Consider the following 16597-nt stretch of genomic DNA (forward strand, 5'->3'; position numbering starts at 1 on the left):
ATTCATCTCAGTAACACATGACAGTAATTTTAAAGTAATCCTCAAAGTATATTTTTATAGTATCCAAAGCTAATCACATATTTAGGAAAAATAATATCTTGTTAAACATCTTTGCCCCATTCCTTACCAGTTCTGACATGACCAGAAGGATATGAAAACAAGTGCTGACTGAGAGGTCATATCAGCAAAATGTACCTTTCTCCAAAAGTAATACTACTCAGATAAAAATCTGAATTTGGGACATTTCAGAAACAAAAGTAAATAGCTCCCTCCACTTAGAAATAATTCTGTGGAAAAATGTATGTATAGCACCAAAGGATCAAACTGGTAAGATTAACTACTGCAGTTAAGATCAAAGGCTTGGGGACATATCCAAACAAATGTACACAAAGGATTTTTAGGTGTTTCAGAATAACTCAGATTGTATGGTTGATGGCACTGGTCTAAATTTTCAATAGTTCATAAAAATAACTTGCTTAAAAGAATGCGCAAGCATCATAGCTTCGGTTATTCCAGTCAACTTTTCTCATTCTCCAAAGAGGCACCGGCTACCTGCGAGGAAAGTAAAGTGGTCGCTTTCCCTGTCGTTTTTCTAACGTATCTGTCATAATGAATTCTGAAGTAGATTGTCACGACTAGAATCTTAGCATAATGTTTAAAGGGTATGATATCATGCAGTTTAAAATAGTCTAAAACAGATAAAGCAAGCAAAACAAACCAAGTACACTGTTAATATTAAAATAAACAAAGTTCATTAAATGCAATCATATTGGTCACAGTCTGAAAGCAATTACCTGCTGTACATATCTGTCAGTAGTTTTCCACATGTAGTAATATTCAATGATGCTAGTCAAAGATTTCCAAGGGAGCTGAAAAAGATATTTAGCATATTGAAAACAAGCTACTGTATAAACTGCTTTCTTTTAAAACCACTTCTTTAAAATAAGGCATTGAAGATTCATTCCAGAAGAAACGTTAGAAGAAATTTAAGACAATTTTTAGCAAAGGGTACTCTGAACAAGTTAGAGATTTGAATACAACACACCATATAAACATAATGACTGACAGTATTTCATGACTTAGGAAAGTTGTTCTTGGGCTAGAGGTGGTGTTGAGGTGCAATTTTTAGAAAGGATATTTAAATTGATTTAGCCTAAACTGCTTAATTTCCAAAGATACTAGCTACAACTGGATGTCATTACATCTCTGCTATATTTCCTGCTCTATTTTTACTTGCTTTGTTATAAGTAAAAACCTAAATCTCTGAAAAGTGTGGTTCATATTAGAAAAGTGGGAAGCTTGCTTTTGCTATTTGCCATAATTATCCAAAAGTGGTCCAATGAACTACTGAGACCCACAATCAAAGAATATATTCATTACGTTCCTCTGTAAAGGGAGAAGCTGGTCATACAAGATGCTGGTCATACAAGTCAAGTCTCCATACAAAATGACTAATGATACATAGCTACTGTGGTGGATTATACAGACAGTGACGCATTCATCACTCTCTCTGTCTCCCACCAAACTTCCCCAAATACACTATTATGAGGATTAGGGAGTTCAAACAGTGCTTCCCAGAACAGTTAGGGAAACTCTACGCTGTCCCTTTGACCTCCATAATTAGCCCACTTACTTGGTCTAAAGAATAAACAGAAGGAGTTTAAAGAAAGGAAATTATCTTAAGTTTAATTAGGTTGCGACTCCAACAATGCTTACAGTGCGGTCTCCGTGCTGGACAAAATCAGCAGTCCCTGGCATTTGCATTACAGTTGCAGTGAATACAGATTGTCCCTAATCTGACAAGCAAGCTAATGGAGTCCAAAATGTCTGAGGGATGATACTAGGTGCCTGGATGGTGAGAGCTCACAGGACAGTCACTGGCATGGTGCCCTAGCACTTTAAGCACGCTAAGCTGCTTCAGCTCCAAAGTATTCCTCTTCTGAGAAATAGCCCCTGGTATGCAATTGCACAGAAGGCAGAGAAAAGAAAACCAAATGACTCTGCAACCTGAGTCTCACTGTGAGCCAGATTTTACCTAAACCAACACGTCTGAATCAGCTGTGCTCTCAGCAGCACCGTTCTTATCAAGGAGTCATGAAAGTCAAGGAGGAGGCATAACACACCCAAGTGTACTACTGTCATGGCAGCATCATTTCTCCTCTACTGTCATTCATAGCTTCATGGGAGTTCCCTGTCACATGTCTATTAGTGAGGAAAAATTCTACTATGGCAGATGGCATTGTATGATACATTGGCACTAAGCAGAGTTATACTGCCATGGCCTATCAGCCCCAAGCTGGAGTGGCTTTGAACATAGTGAAGAAGGGAGATGCTTGTGGAGGGCAGAACATTAGGGTGAACATCTGGTTGTCTACTAAGAGTAGAAGAGCTGGCCAGAGGCACTGATCCATAACCATGGTGCTTATTGAATGGTCACAGTGATCAGGATGAAAACATACAAGGAGTCAGATTAAAGGATTTCTAACTCTGAGGTTTTGGAAAATGGCTTGTGGGGAACGGCAGTATGGGGTGAGCTCCCACTAGAAAGGATGTTTTCATTAGGTGAGTAGGACTGTCTTCACTATGGCTATCGGTCTCTCCCCAGTCAAACCAATGCTGGGTCAAAGGATGCATAAACACGTGTGTCTACTGCTTTCTCCCTTTATTATCACAGATGCAGCTGAAACACCTGGGAGCCCTTCCTGAATTGACTGGCACAGCTAGTAGTTTCCTTTCTAATATCCCCGTAATATCTGTCAGGATTACATGATATTTCACTTGGGCGAATGTATTTCAGTATCTTGGTCTTGACAATGAACTCATTCTCTACAGGTGAGCTCCTGGTTAAGATTTCTGGTATGTGCCTAACACCTGCTTTAGCTAGTGTTGAGGGCCTGGCATGTTGCAGGCGCTCAATAAACAGATGTTGAACTGAACAGTTTTATGTTCCTGGAAGATAAAATGAGCATGCCGCGCTCAGTGCAAGGAAAAGTAGTCTCATCTCAGTGTTTCTTACCTGAGACTGCTTTATATGACCTGCAGATTATATTCTTCTGAGGGTTTTGTTTTCACAGTTTCTATCTAATGGTAGGGCTATGTAATATTAATAATCACTATATTAATAACACTGGTATGCTCTTCTGACCCTCTGAAGCTAAATGCCAATGCATTTTACATTATAAGTTAATGTAAACCTAAATGAAAAGATCTAACAATCTAAACATGAATGAAATTTTTCCATTAGTAAAAATGTCACTGATACCAACAGCTTCAATTATGTCTGGGATTTCATGTATCAATTCATATTGATAAGTAATAATTTTATTTCAGAAATAATTTTTAAAGTGCAACAACTTAAGAGATAGGATATAATAGTTTAAATCAAATGCTTCAATTCTATAAAAAATTCTACTTTAACTAAAAATGAATGACTACTATCAAAAGATATTTCAAGAATTATCAAATAGAAACTTCTCCAGGTCAGGATCTCTAAGTTCAGACTCTAAACCTGACCAGTATGAATTCATCCTCTCCACCTCTTTCTGAGTTCAAGGTCTAAAACGGGCTTGAACTCAAATAGTAATACACAATGAAGACTACATATTATGTATTAATATATAACAGGCATATAACATAAAAAAAGGCAAAAGGAAGTACATAATAATCTAGTATTTAAAATGCAAGTAAGGTACTGCACATCAATGAGAGGTGTTAAAGATCAAAATCTCATGAAGCTAGTTCTCATACTCTACTTTGCATCTTTCAATGACAAAGGTCCACATTATATTGAGGCGCAATGGTTCATAAGGGATCAAGAAAAATATTAGAAGCCTAAAGCAGAGCAATAAGCTTAAACAACAGAACTTAGAAATATTTAGTGCAAATGGTCAGAAGAGCTAAGCCCGTTTTAGACCTTGAACTCAGAAAGAGGTGGAGAGGATGAATTCATACTGGTCAGGTTTAGAGTATGAACTTAGAGATCCTGACCTTGAGCCTTACTCACACCCACTTCCCAAACAAATACCAAGTCCGCCTTCCATTGGACTGCCTCCAGTCTATGTTGAGCAGATGAAATTACTGAAAGTCAGACTTGTTAAATGAACACTCTGAGGTTTACTAGATTACTAAAACAGATAAAATATTCTCACCCCAACATTTTATTTTACTCATAATTTTCTACTTACAAAGTCTTGACGTATATCGTTGAAGTCTTTGCCATACTTTTCCAGTGCCTCTTCAAATAAACTAGCTTCAGAGGCTGACCATTCTTCCATTTCATCTCTGCATAAGACAGGTCCTCCAAGGGGTACTAAGACACTGATAGCACTGCTTAAATCATAACTGTGTCTGTACAAGGTATCCATAGCATGAAACTAAAGAAAAAAAGAGAATCAGCCAGAAAAGCAAATTTGCTACATTAATTAATAGCCTAAATTAAAATGCATAATGCATTTAACTGACAATTATATCTCTAATGTCATATTTTAAGTATATGAATGACATTTTTTGCTTTAGAAAATGCTGATATACCTTTAAAAGTGTGTACTTATAAAAATGCATTCATTTTCTATAGTAACCTAATTGTGAAGATCCAGCACACCAAAACATTAAACTAGAAACCCAGTATATTTCACCATGCTTTTGGTTAAAAATACTTAGGTCACTTTAGCTATCACCCATGGCTGGTTTGATCCGGGATAAAGAGATAATGTACAGAGGATGAAGAAAATTTTTCTCAGGTTAGAATTAAAAAAGGATATACTAAGAATAAGATAAGGAAAGAAAAAACTCCAGAGTGAGGGTAGGAAAATAATTTACAACTCTGTGCTGAACAGGCAAAATTATATATCCATGTTAAAATCATAATTTGGTTGAAAAAAAAATTTTTTTTAAGATTTATTTATTCATACAGAACTGGGGTACAGGCCAGAGATGCGGAGGGTGAGAGGATTCACCAGGGACAGAGTGGGGAGCAGAACAGGCAGATCGACGAAGTACACTGCTGAGGGGAGCAGCGGGAGGGTCAGGAGAGTTCTGCCTCGCCATGTGGATCTCCTCCGGGGCAGGCGGGGATTGAACTCATGTGGAGTTGGCTTAAGCTTCTTAGTGCAGTGCTTTAACCCGCTGCGCCACCAGGGAGGGCCCTGGTTGAAATTTTTTTTAAAAGGTGTTTTTTTTTTAATTAATTTATACTTACAAGAACTGGGGTATATGCCAGAGGTACAGGGGCCATGAGGATCCCCCAAAGAAAGAGAGTGGGGAGCAGTGTGTGAGATGTGAGAGGTCTGTTGTGCCATGTGAGCTAGCTCCCTGACTGGGATCAAACTCATACTGCAGTGGCTGCAATAGCTTGATAGTGCTGAGACTTCACACCTGTGCCACCAGGAAACTCTCGTTGAGGTTTTTTAAAACCAATAGATGAATTTGTTAGCTTGAAACAGGCTGCTATAGGTTTCCTATATATTGCAAGGTAGAATGATTTAAAGAGTAATTTTAATAAAAGATAGATTAGGTTAGTATAATTGGCTTTCGGCAAAAGTACCTTGGGCATAGGTTATTTAGAAAGCATTTCCCAACCAACAAAAGTAGTGAATAAAATAGGACCCAAAACTTTGTCTGCATCCAAATAAGCATGTAGGTATGGAAAAGATTTAGTTGGCAAGGTAATCAAATCCTTGCCAAGGGAGAATTAGTTTGTTCAAAATTGCTAACAAGAAAGCCAAGCATTATATTTTTTACACACAGTACCTCTTAATATTTAAAATGTCACAAATAAAGTCCCAAATGGAAATTCTGTCACTTCTATGTGAGAACACATCTCTTTAAAATACAGCTTATTAAATGATCACTAATCTGGTAAGGGATAGTGGACAGCTCCCTACTAGTACAAGGGCATAAATGGACCTCAAATATCAACTTACATCTATTGAAAAGAAAAAAATTATTAGCAAAGTATATGCATTAAAAATATGTGCAGCTACATGCAAAAAAAAATGAAACTAGGTCACTACCTCGCACCATACACAAAAATCAACTTGAAATGGATTAAAGACCTAGACATAAAAATGGAAACCATAAAATACCTAGAAGCAAAGATGGGCAAAACACTACACAACATATACCGAAGTAACATCTTTGAAGATAAAGCACCCCATGCAACGATAGTGAAGAAAAAGATAAACAGATGGAACTACATCAAGATAAAGAGCTTCTGCACAGCAAAAGGCATTACAAAAAACAGACATCCCACTGATTGGGAAAAAATTTTCTCACACAATACTAGCGATAAAGGATTGATCACAAAGATATACAAAGAACTGATGAAAGTGAACAAAAATAAACAACCCCATCAAAAAATGGGCAGAAGAGCTAAAAAGACACTTCTCCAAAGAGGAAATGCAGATGGCCAACAAGTACATGAAAAAATTTCAACATCACTTGTAATAAGGGAGATGCAAATTAAACCTCTATATGAGATACCACCTCACACCAGTGAGAATGGCACATCTTAAAACAACTAGCAACAACAAATGTTGGCGAGGATGTGGAGAAAAAGGGACTCTCCTGCACTGCTGGTGGGAATGCAAACTAGTACAACCACTATGGAAAACTGTTTGGAGGTTCCTCAAACTGCTAAATATGGAGCTTCCCTATGACCCAGCAATCCCACTCCTAGGTATCTACCCAAAAGACACAAAAACACTGATTCAAAAAGACACCTGCACCCTCATGTTTACTGCTGCTTTATTTACAACTGGAAAGTCATGGAAACAACCCAAATGCCCCAACGTAGATGACTGGATTAAAAAAGATGTGGTACATATATACATAAGGAATATTACTTAGCAAACAAAAAAATAAACTCATGACTTTTGCAATAGTAAAAATGGAGCTAGAAGGGATTGTGCTTAGTGAAATAAGCCAGAAAGAAAAAGAAAAATACCAGATGGTTTCACTCATAGCAGAAGCATAAAGGATTGGGGGGAAAGTAATAATGAACAACTATATACCAGAGACATTTTGCAGGGACAGAGTGAGGAATGGAATCAAAGGGGGGGGGGGAATAGGAAGCCCACAGGGATTACAACTGAGAGGGAAAAAGGCACCAAATGATGTAAAAATAAGCTATTGTTTAAAAATAAAAAATATGTGCAAGGGGGCTTCCCCAATGGCCCAGGGGTTAAGTCTCAGCACTATCACCACAATGGCCTGAGTTCAAATCCTGGCCAGGGAGTTAACCCATGTATGATGTAACAGACCTCTCCTGTCTCACTTGCTGCTCCCCTCAGCAGTGTATATCAGTAGATCTCTGGTGAAGCTTCTCACCTCCCCAATTCCACCTATACCTTGGTTCTTATATACATAAATAAATAAAAGGAAATCTTTAAAAAAAGATCTATATGTCCAGTGCCTGAAAATGTATAGTAGGATACATTAAGTCACTGAGTAAGTAGACAGAGTATAAATTTGTTGATAATCTATTTAGGTACAGTGATTGCTTGAACAAGGGCTGACATCTCACTTAAGTCACTGAATTCCATAAAATAAAAGAAAGTAGAGATTTAATTATCAATTTCCTTGATCACTGACCATAAGTAATCATAACTTCAAGGTCCAGGAGAATTTCTTCTTACTTTCCCTCCAGCAAGGGTTACAAAATGATAGAACTGATCTTTGTTCTTTGCTCATGTTCTGCAGACTTCAGTATCAATGAACTCCGTTTCTCTAGCTAGCCTTCTTTCTCACAGACTTGGCAGTTTAGTTGTAGCATTCATGTTTAATAAATTTTCATAGCATCTCTAAAACTAACAACTGCTGTTTCTGGATAACTTATCTATGAAAAGAGAATTAATAGCACTTAGGGTCCCTTTAATCAGTAATACATCTCTATATATGTTATTGAAAACACCTAAATTTACAAAGGATAATAAAACTGAAAAAAATAAATGGTATTCAAAATCAATAATTATACAAATTAACTAGGATGCTGAGATTCCCTCAGAAGGTAGAATTAATTTTTATGATTAACAGGTGCTCTGAACTCAAAGTCATGGATTAAGTGAGTTTTTCTCAGCAGTTTTTATATCAACTGCTCAAAGCACAAATGGATTTTCAGTCTTTTGTTCATGTTAGATGGTTGAAAATGCATTTCTTATAGGCACTTTTAAAAATGATGATGGGCTGTTATCTAATTAGGTTTCAAAGAACAAAAGCAATATCTTAGCCTTTATAAGTGATTAGAAGACTAATTCCTGCTGTATCACAAATCAAATGAAAAAAAAAAAAAAAATGGGTCAGGCTTTTAGTTGACCTGCAACTCAGAAACCTCCCAAGCCACAGGCACGTGGAATGACAATCGTTACATGTAAAATATAAATACCCCACCAAACATATATGTTCCCACAAGGGAACAAATATATTGGAAAAACAAATGATCAAATTCACAAAGGAAAACCAGGGATATGGGTCACGCTATTTGCCAGGAGTCCAAATGAACTCTTTTTTGACACACACACACGTTTCCTCATTATGAACTTTTATAAAGTTTAACCATACCCTAAAGAACATCTGATAAAACACAGAATGTACTTTTTATAATAGAAAATATAGCAACCAATCTTTAAGATTCAAAGAAATAAGCTAACAAAAGACATAGTTTAACATATAACCGAAGGGTTATGGTTTACCAGTAAGATGATAAAAACTTGAAGAAGCAGACACTTTCTTTTTTTAAGATTTAAAAGTTTTAATATTTATTTATGCATACAAGAACTGGGGTACAGGCCAGAGGTGCGGGAGGAGGAGGCAGTGAGAGGATTCACCAGAGACAGAGTGGGGAGCAGAACAGGCAGGTTGACTAAAATACACTGCTGAGGAGAGCATAGGCGGGACAGGAGAAGTCTGCTGCGCCATGTGGGTCAGCTCCCTGGCAGGGACAGATCTCATGCTGCAGTGGCTGTGAATAGCTTTATAGAGCTGAGTCTTAACCCTTCAGTCACCAGGGAGGCCCAGAAGCAGATTATTAAAGGAAACATATTGGCTGATTCTATATGTGAACTTTGAGAAAAACAGTCAGGGATAAGAGAAGGCAGGATTCTGACTAAGACGATTCCTAAGGGAGCCTTTTGGGATACAGGAATGCTCTTTTTGTCCCCTAAATCTGGTTGGTAGTCACATGGATGCACACATATGTAAAAATGTGTAAGTGGTGCACCTAAGTATATTTAACATATTCTTAGGTATGTGCAAACGCCTAACTAAAATGAGATTAAGAATTTAGAAATTAAACATAAAAAAATCTCCCAGATAAAATACTTTGCAAAGATACCATCTTTTCAATAGATACAGATACACATAAGACTCATTCAAATCCAAATTTTAAAAAACATAAGAACTCAGCACAAGCTGTTCTCTCTGCCAAACAGCAGTGAAGGTGTTGTCACATTTCATCTCATTCATAGCAGATGGAGATGACAAACAGAAGTATTTTAGGAGAAAGACTGACAATGAAATCTTGGCAGTAGAAATATCTTTTGTTCATTAAGTAGGATCTCACTGTGGTAGACTTGATTACTGTTCAGCAAATATTCTCTCTCCCTCCCCTGGACCTTGACAGCAGGGCATTCTTTCACACCATTGAGGCTGGCCCTGGCTGTGTGGCCTATGTGGCCAATGGAATGTTGAGACATGTGGACTTAGCAGAACCTTGACTGTCTGTTTCTAGACTTACCCTATTGTGTTACTGACTTTTGCCAACAGAGGAGAAATACGGAGAGCACATCTGAAATTAACCTGCAGTATGGCACCTTAGTCAGCCCAGGAATCAAAAGCTACTAACAGCAAATGCTTCCAGTTAGGCAATAATGTTGACAAGTTTGAAAACTTACGGGCAATCTCCCAGACTTATGAAGTGACCACAATAGACTTAGAATAAAAGCCTATTCCAGCTATATAAATCAATGTATAGCCACAACCCAAGTGAGGTACAGTCTATAAAATAAGTGGTCTAGCCTTTCATTGTTATGAAAGACATAAAGATTTAAGGGAATTATTAAAAAGAGATGACAATTAAAGACAGTGAGTGACTCTCAAACAGGCCCTGGAAAAGAGAAATGGTTTTATTTCATCATAAAGGATGTTACTGAGACATCTAGCAAGATGACTGAAGTCTCTAGATTAGGTAATAGTACTACAGTAATGTTCATTTGCTGTATCTGAGAGTTGTACTACAGTTAGGTAAGAGAATATTCTTGCTCTTTGGAAACATCTCCTCAAATATTTAGCAATAAAAGGCCATCCGTTCTGTAACTCGGTCTAAAACTTCCCAGAAATAAGAAGAATATATAGAGAATAATAAGGAAATGTTGTAAAACAAGGAATGTGGGTACAAGAAATACAGATGTCTTCCTACTGTTTTTGCATTGTCTCAAACTATAAAGCTCAGTTAAGACATCATAACCGACAGCATTCACTAACTCCACTTGTAAGTTCAAATCTCTTCAACATAACCCTAGACAAATTAAAACCATTTTATTGTATTTCCAAAATTTAAATATACAATCATTTTCTAATGGTAAGTGTCAAATTCATGGGGTAGAAAGGAGTGAAAAAGCAATATACATCCAAACAACCTAATTTAGTATTAAATTCAGTGAGATGGATAACTAGACCTAGCTCACACAACTCTCCTATGAGAATCTGCAGTCCTCTAAACTCATTTAACAGTACTCTAAAAGTCTTATCTGCAACAAATCATCAGATAAACTGTGCCTAATGTAGGTTATTGCCTTAATGATATTTTTAGAAGGAAGGAAAATTTCATATTTCATAATTTTTTACTGCAGTGGTAGTTTATTAGTTCTAATTGTACAGTCTTGGGAACACAGATAGCACTTATAAGCAAATTGAATTTTAAAAAATTATATGACTTCTCATTTTACCAATTTATATTCATTTTGAAGACTAGACTTTTGGTGAAAGTTGATAGCTAAAATTTTAATCAAAAGATTTATATGTTCTATTGAGTATACTATCTTTAAATGATGTAATGACTGCAATTTGAAAGCCATCCTCAAATTCCCAGGACCCTCAAGGTCCTAAATGAAATGCATGATTTGAACAGGTCTCACAGAAAATGAAGTACAGGATTGATGGATGCATTTTTACAAAGCACTAATATCTGAAAAATAAAATTATATTCCATTATATGAAGTTTCTTTTATCAAGAAAATAAGTTAATGAATTTTCTAAAATTTTCCTAATGGGAACATTTTTATTGTAAAAATACAGCTCATTGTAAGAAGATCTTAAATTTTATAGTGACTTCCTTTCAACAATTATATTTAAAGCCAGTGTAGCTAAATGGTCATATTCAAACTGTACAATCTACTACAAGGACAGTAAATATAGTATGATACAACTCCCTTTACACAACCAATAATGCTATAAAATCAGAAGAAAAATGAGACTCAACAAAGATTAAGAAGATAGGGAAACATGTTATCATCTCAACAATTACTAGTGGTTATTGAGTTTTTATAATGTGCTAGTCACTATTCTCAATCATAAATTATCTCATTTAATCCTCAAGTTAAGGCCATATGGCAACTCACAGAGACAGACTTTTCTGGAAGCTGGAGAGAGGGTATCAGAGGTTTGGTTCAGGACACTGGGGCAGCACCTGCTTTCTCTCCCAGTCAGAACAGGGCTCACAGTTCAAGCATTATAAAAAGCCCAATGTTTATGGCCATTACATTAAGTAGCTGTATGCAAACTGCTGGATGCAATTTTTTAAAATTTATTTATTTATACAAGAACTGGGCTACAGACAGACTGGGAAGCAGCAAGTGAGACAGGAGAGGTCTGCTGCACCGTGTGGGTCACCTCCCGGGCTGGGGAACTGAACTCGTGATGTAGTGGCTGCTGACAGTTTCACAGTGCTGTGCTTTACAACTTTGCACCACCAGGGAGGTCTGCTGAATGCAATTTAATGTTGCAATGGAGTGTTGAAAATTCAAAATAAAAAGATTTGTGAAAAATAAATTGATTCTCTTCCACCCAAGTTGGACAGTTGATGTCACAGAGTTTTCTATGCTCCTCTGAGAAGCCACATAGTCCTGAGGCATGAATGATCAAGGGTGCCAGTGGAGTTCAATCAAGTTTTACAGCCTTGGGTACATACATCTCTGATGTATGTACAGAGATATGCCTGCATTCTCTCTTTATGTCAACCCACAAACTCCTGAAGCAGGGCAGATTATTACCATTGGAGATGAGGTAACTGCAGGGAAGTTAACTAACTTGCTAAAGCTACAAGGATCACAGCCTATTAATCAAGGGGGAGAACCCATAGAACTGTAAAAGTGGATCATTTTGTATATTCTAACTCATGGTAGTATTATTCAAACAAGTGGAAGAAACCAAGTATCTTTTAATAGACAATAGATAGACAATAGATAAAATGTGGTACACACATAAAATGGAATATTACTCAGCCTTAAAAAGGATGTGCTAGCAGGTTACAACAGAGATGATTTTTGAAGACTTTAATGCTAGGCAAAATAAGCAAGTCACAAAAAGGGAAATGTCACACAGCTCCATGTACATGAAGCCAGCCAGAGTTGTCAGATTCACAGGGAAATAAAGTGGGAGGTTGCTTAAGACAATTTGTAAATCATATTATTAGACATATTAACTTTTAACCACCTACACTCATTTTTATTGAATTGCCTCAGGAGCTCATATTTTAATATCAAAGAAAAATCAAGATACACCTGGGCAAGCAAGATTAAAAATGCGGGTCACAGCACCTGAAACAACAAAGGTATCAATTTCTCTCTGCTTCAATGACTTGTAGAGGATCACAATTTTATGGCATCAAAATGATATAATCTCAAACTAAGAACAACATTAAGAGTCTAAACAGTTAAATCTAGAGTAGCCAAAGCATTTAGATATTAGATAAAAGAACAGATCATCTTAAGTATTACCAAATTCAAGACAACACTAATGATCTTTCAACCCAAAGCATTTTAATGAGAATGAATTAGAGGGCAGGGATAAAAGGTTATCTGATGGAGTAGAGACTCCTCAGTGTCAGTTCAGAACAGATCCACATCCTGTCTCAGAAATCAGCTGTACAAACCTAACAAAACACTATGTCCTGAGCCGGTTAGTATGCTTTTGCTGTCCCATCAGTCACCAGTAGTGGGAAGCAGAGAGCTGCCACAGCGGTGAATCAAGAACCCACACACCTACCTGCTAGTCACCTGTCACACCCTTTTCAGGCAAATGAGCCCCAGTAGTCACAAGAGCTCTGTAATCTCAGGAAAGGGCTTTCTGCTCATTCTTTAGGGAATCTACTGGTCTATAACAGGGACAGCACCCCCAGTTAATATGGAAGCATTATCTCACAAGAACAGTGTTAAGAACAAAAGCAACCATCTATAGAAATAACTGCACAAATGACTCATGAACAGCACCGGGGTGGAAGGTTATGGGGGGCAACTAGTATGCAGTAAAAACTCTGCCCATAACTCATCGTCAAGCTCCTCAGATCTGTGGGTTCCACACCCTTGGATTCATCCAAGTGACATGCACAGTTGGCTGAATTCAAGAATGCAGCACCTACAAGGAGAAAGAAAAACCTGTGCATCATCAGCAGATCAACCCTGTTTAACCCATGTGTTCAAGGGTCAACTGTATCCATAAAGCAAGGTCACACAACATTAGAAAAAAACTTCCCTAGTATGGAACATTAAAATGAAAAAAGAGGCTTTCCAGGTTTCTATAATGACATAAAAAAGTATTTTTTTGTTGGTGAAAACACTGAAAGAAGGCAAAGTACAAAACTGTTATAAATGACCACAACTATGCGTGAAAAAGCTCACGTGGGGCTTGTCTCCAGTAATCAAATGTATTATAATGTGTGCTTACACAAAGACAGATAAGCAAACCAACAAAAGAGAACAGATTACAAATCCAGAAGTAGACCCACGTGTAGCTGACACCCTGAAGTAAGATAGAGGGAGCATTACAGGAGCACAAAGAAACAACAGATTAATGAAAAGTACTGTGATGACTAACTAGAGAAAAACAAAATCAGAACCCGCTACATCTCACTGCATTCTTAAATATATTCCAGGTGCAGTTATGGCTTTAAATATGAATACAAATGTTATGAACTATTAGAAAAAACTAGAAGAATGCAAATGAAGAATGTACAAAAATTAAAAATCTAAAATACAAGGAAAAAAAACCCTGGCGAGCCAGTAAATACATTTAAATACACACAACTCCTGGAAAACACAAATTAAAATGAGATTGCATCAGGCTAGTAAAAACTGAATATACCAAGTGTTGTAGGTATAATCAACTGGATGAAGAAGGAAGAAAAGAACTCTCATTAACTGTACGTGGGCATATACATTTTACCCTATGTGCAGAGTAATTTTGCTGCATGTGGTCAAATTCAAAACGAGCACTGCTCTATAGAACTATTTCAAATCTAGTTATGCCCGAGAAAGCTCATGCATGTGCTCAGGAAAGGGACATTTGTTGGAATTTTCAACGTGGCATTAAGGGTAACAACAAAGGAAAAATGTTCTTAAAGTAGTCCAGAGTTCCTTGGTAAGAAAATACAGAAATACATTAATGTGGTCACAGAGTATTCATAAAAGGATACTACAAATACTAAAAAGTACTTAAAATGGATGAACTATGTATGTATTTATGAATCTCGATAGTAGGCAAAAAGCAAATATCACAGAGGAGACTTATGCTAAACCATCAGGTGTCTTTTGGATACATGAATACACAGCAAGACTATAAGGACAAACAAGATACACAGCAGGTTAACCAGAAAGGCTCGCTCTCGACTAGAGGCAGCAGTGAGGGGGGTCAGAGACACGGAGAGGACAGGGATTGCACCTGGGGAGACTATTACAATTTGAGAATTCAACACTAACCAAAATGGCTTAGTATTTTTTAGTCCAAAGAACTAAAATATTAATAACACTACCCCAGGTGGCACTGTGCAAAGTTTAATTACACTGTCCTCTTGTTACTACTCTGTACTTTGCTGTTACTCCTGTTTCTTAAGGCACAAAAAGTCCCTAAAAGGCAATAACAGAATTCTCAGAACAGTCTACTCTGGGCAATGACAACAAAACATTTTGGGGGGACATGTACTGTACTACAGCTTTTATAGTGATATACATCTACTATAGAATCATAAAAAATCCCTTTTTCCTCAATCTTGTGTGTGTTTGCATACACACATGCACACACACATACTGGCAATGATTGAGTCACATAAATATATGCTAACAGGATTTTGAAGGTTTTAACAAATGTGACTTTTATACTCTTCTCCAGTAAAGTACTCCATGGGTTATTAAATTACCAAAACACAACCCCCCCCAGCATTTATATAAAATGTTAAAATACCAACAGAGAAGAAAACCTGCTCCTATAAACAACACTTTAGTCTTTGAAAAGAGATAAAAGGGTTCCGCAACCGCTACAGACTATCAGTGCTTTATAAGGCTGTAGTGGCTATAATGTCCATTTATCTACAGCATGACAAAATACAAGAAAACGTTATCATGAGAAACGAATTTGGTGTGCATTCCAGAGTGAGTTTCCACATTACTGTGGCAGCTTGTGGACAAACACTTCAAATCGAAATATAATGCAAAAGCAGTAAAATCTCTCATTGTCCTCATAGAAAACAAAATTGGTGGAATTACATATAATGAATATGAGTCAAGGAACCTCACTAAACCTGTTTGCTCATCTGTAAAATGAGCATCCTACCATGCTTATCTCTGAGAGTTGTGGTAATCAAACAGAGTCACTCTGGCAAAGACCTGTGGATCTACTTTGCAGGTGCGAGAAGGCGGCAAGGGGCAACTCACTGCCCCGTCACAGCGAGCCGTGCTGGTGTAATTAAACCGCACAGGCAGCTTCACTCGATCACCACAGAGAAAAAGGGAAAACAAACATAACACCATGAAATAATGTAAGGAAACACCTCTTTCCAATGCACAGATGAAAAACTTAAAAACTGAGACTGAATAATAACATGACAACAGAGTAACTTCCAACACAATGGTTTCTAGAGGTAACCCTTTCCATTAAAAAGACTGAAGCATGGCCCTCCCTGGTGGCGCAGCGGGTTAAAGCACTGCACTGAGAAGCTAAAGCCACTTCCGCATGAGTTCAATTCCCGCCTGCCCCGGAGGTGACCACATGGCGTGGCAGACCTCTCCTGACCCACCCGCTGCTCCCCTCAGCAGTGTACTTCCTCGATCTGCCTGTTCTGCTCCCAACTCTGTCTCTGGTGAAGCCTCTCACCGCCGCTGAGCCTCTGACCTGTATCCCAGTTCTGTATGTACAAATAAATAAATCTTTAAAAAAAAAAAAAAAAAGACTGAAGCATTATGTCTGATCTACAAGTCAAGTACTTAAATACAAGATGGAATACAGTTTAAATTAAAAAAAAAAGTACAAAAGTGAAAACAGATGGGTTTGAATGCTGAACAGTGTTCCCCAAAATATTTTTTACCATTTTGTGATAACTGTTGTTCTTACTTGT

General features: G+C 37.3%; 1 protein-coding gene across 1 annotated transcript in view; it reads right to left on the reverse strand.

Annotated features, from left to right (window-relative positions):
* The window catches only part of MTA3 (metastasis associated 1 family, member 3), a 95231-nt gene that overhangs the window by 20576 nt on the left and 58058 nt on the right, over positions 1 to 16597 (reverse strand). The window contains exons 8-9 of the mRNA XM_012727494.1: positions 4185 to 4373; positions 795 to 869 (exon numbers count right to left, since the gene is read on the reverse strand). Of these exons, the coding sequence (XP_012582948.1) occupies positions 795 to 869; positions 4185 to 4373 (264 nt within the window). The remainder of the gene's footprint in view (positions 1 to 794; positions 870 to 4184; positions 4374 to 16597) is intronic.

The sequence above is a fragment of the Condylura cristata genome, unplaced genomic scaffold (assembly GCF_000260355.1).
Source record: "Condylura cristata isolate star-nosed mole 26May11 unplaced genomic scaffold, ConCri1.0 scaffold00020, whole genome shotgun sequence".
Taxonomy (NCBI): domain Eukaryota; kingdom Metazoa; phylum Chordata; class Mammalia; order Eulipotyphla; family Talpidae; genus Condylura; species Condylura cristata.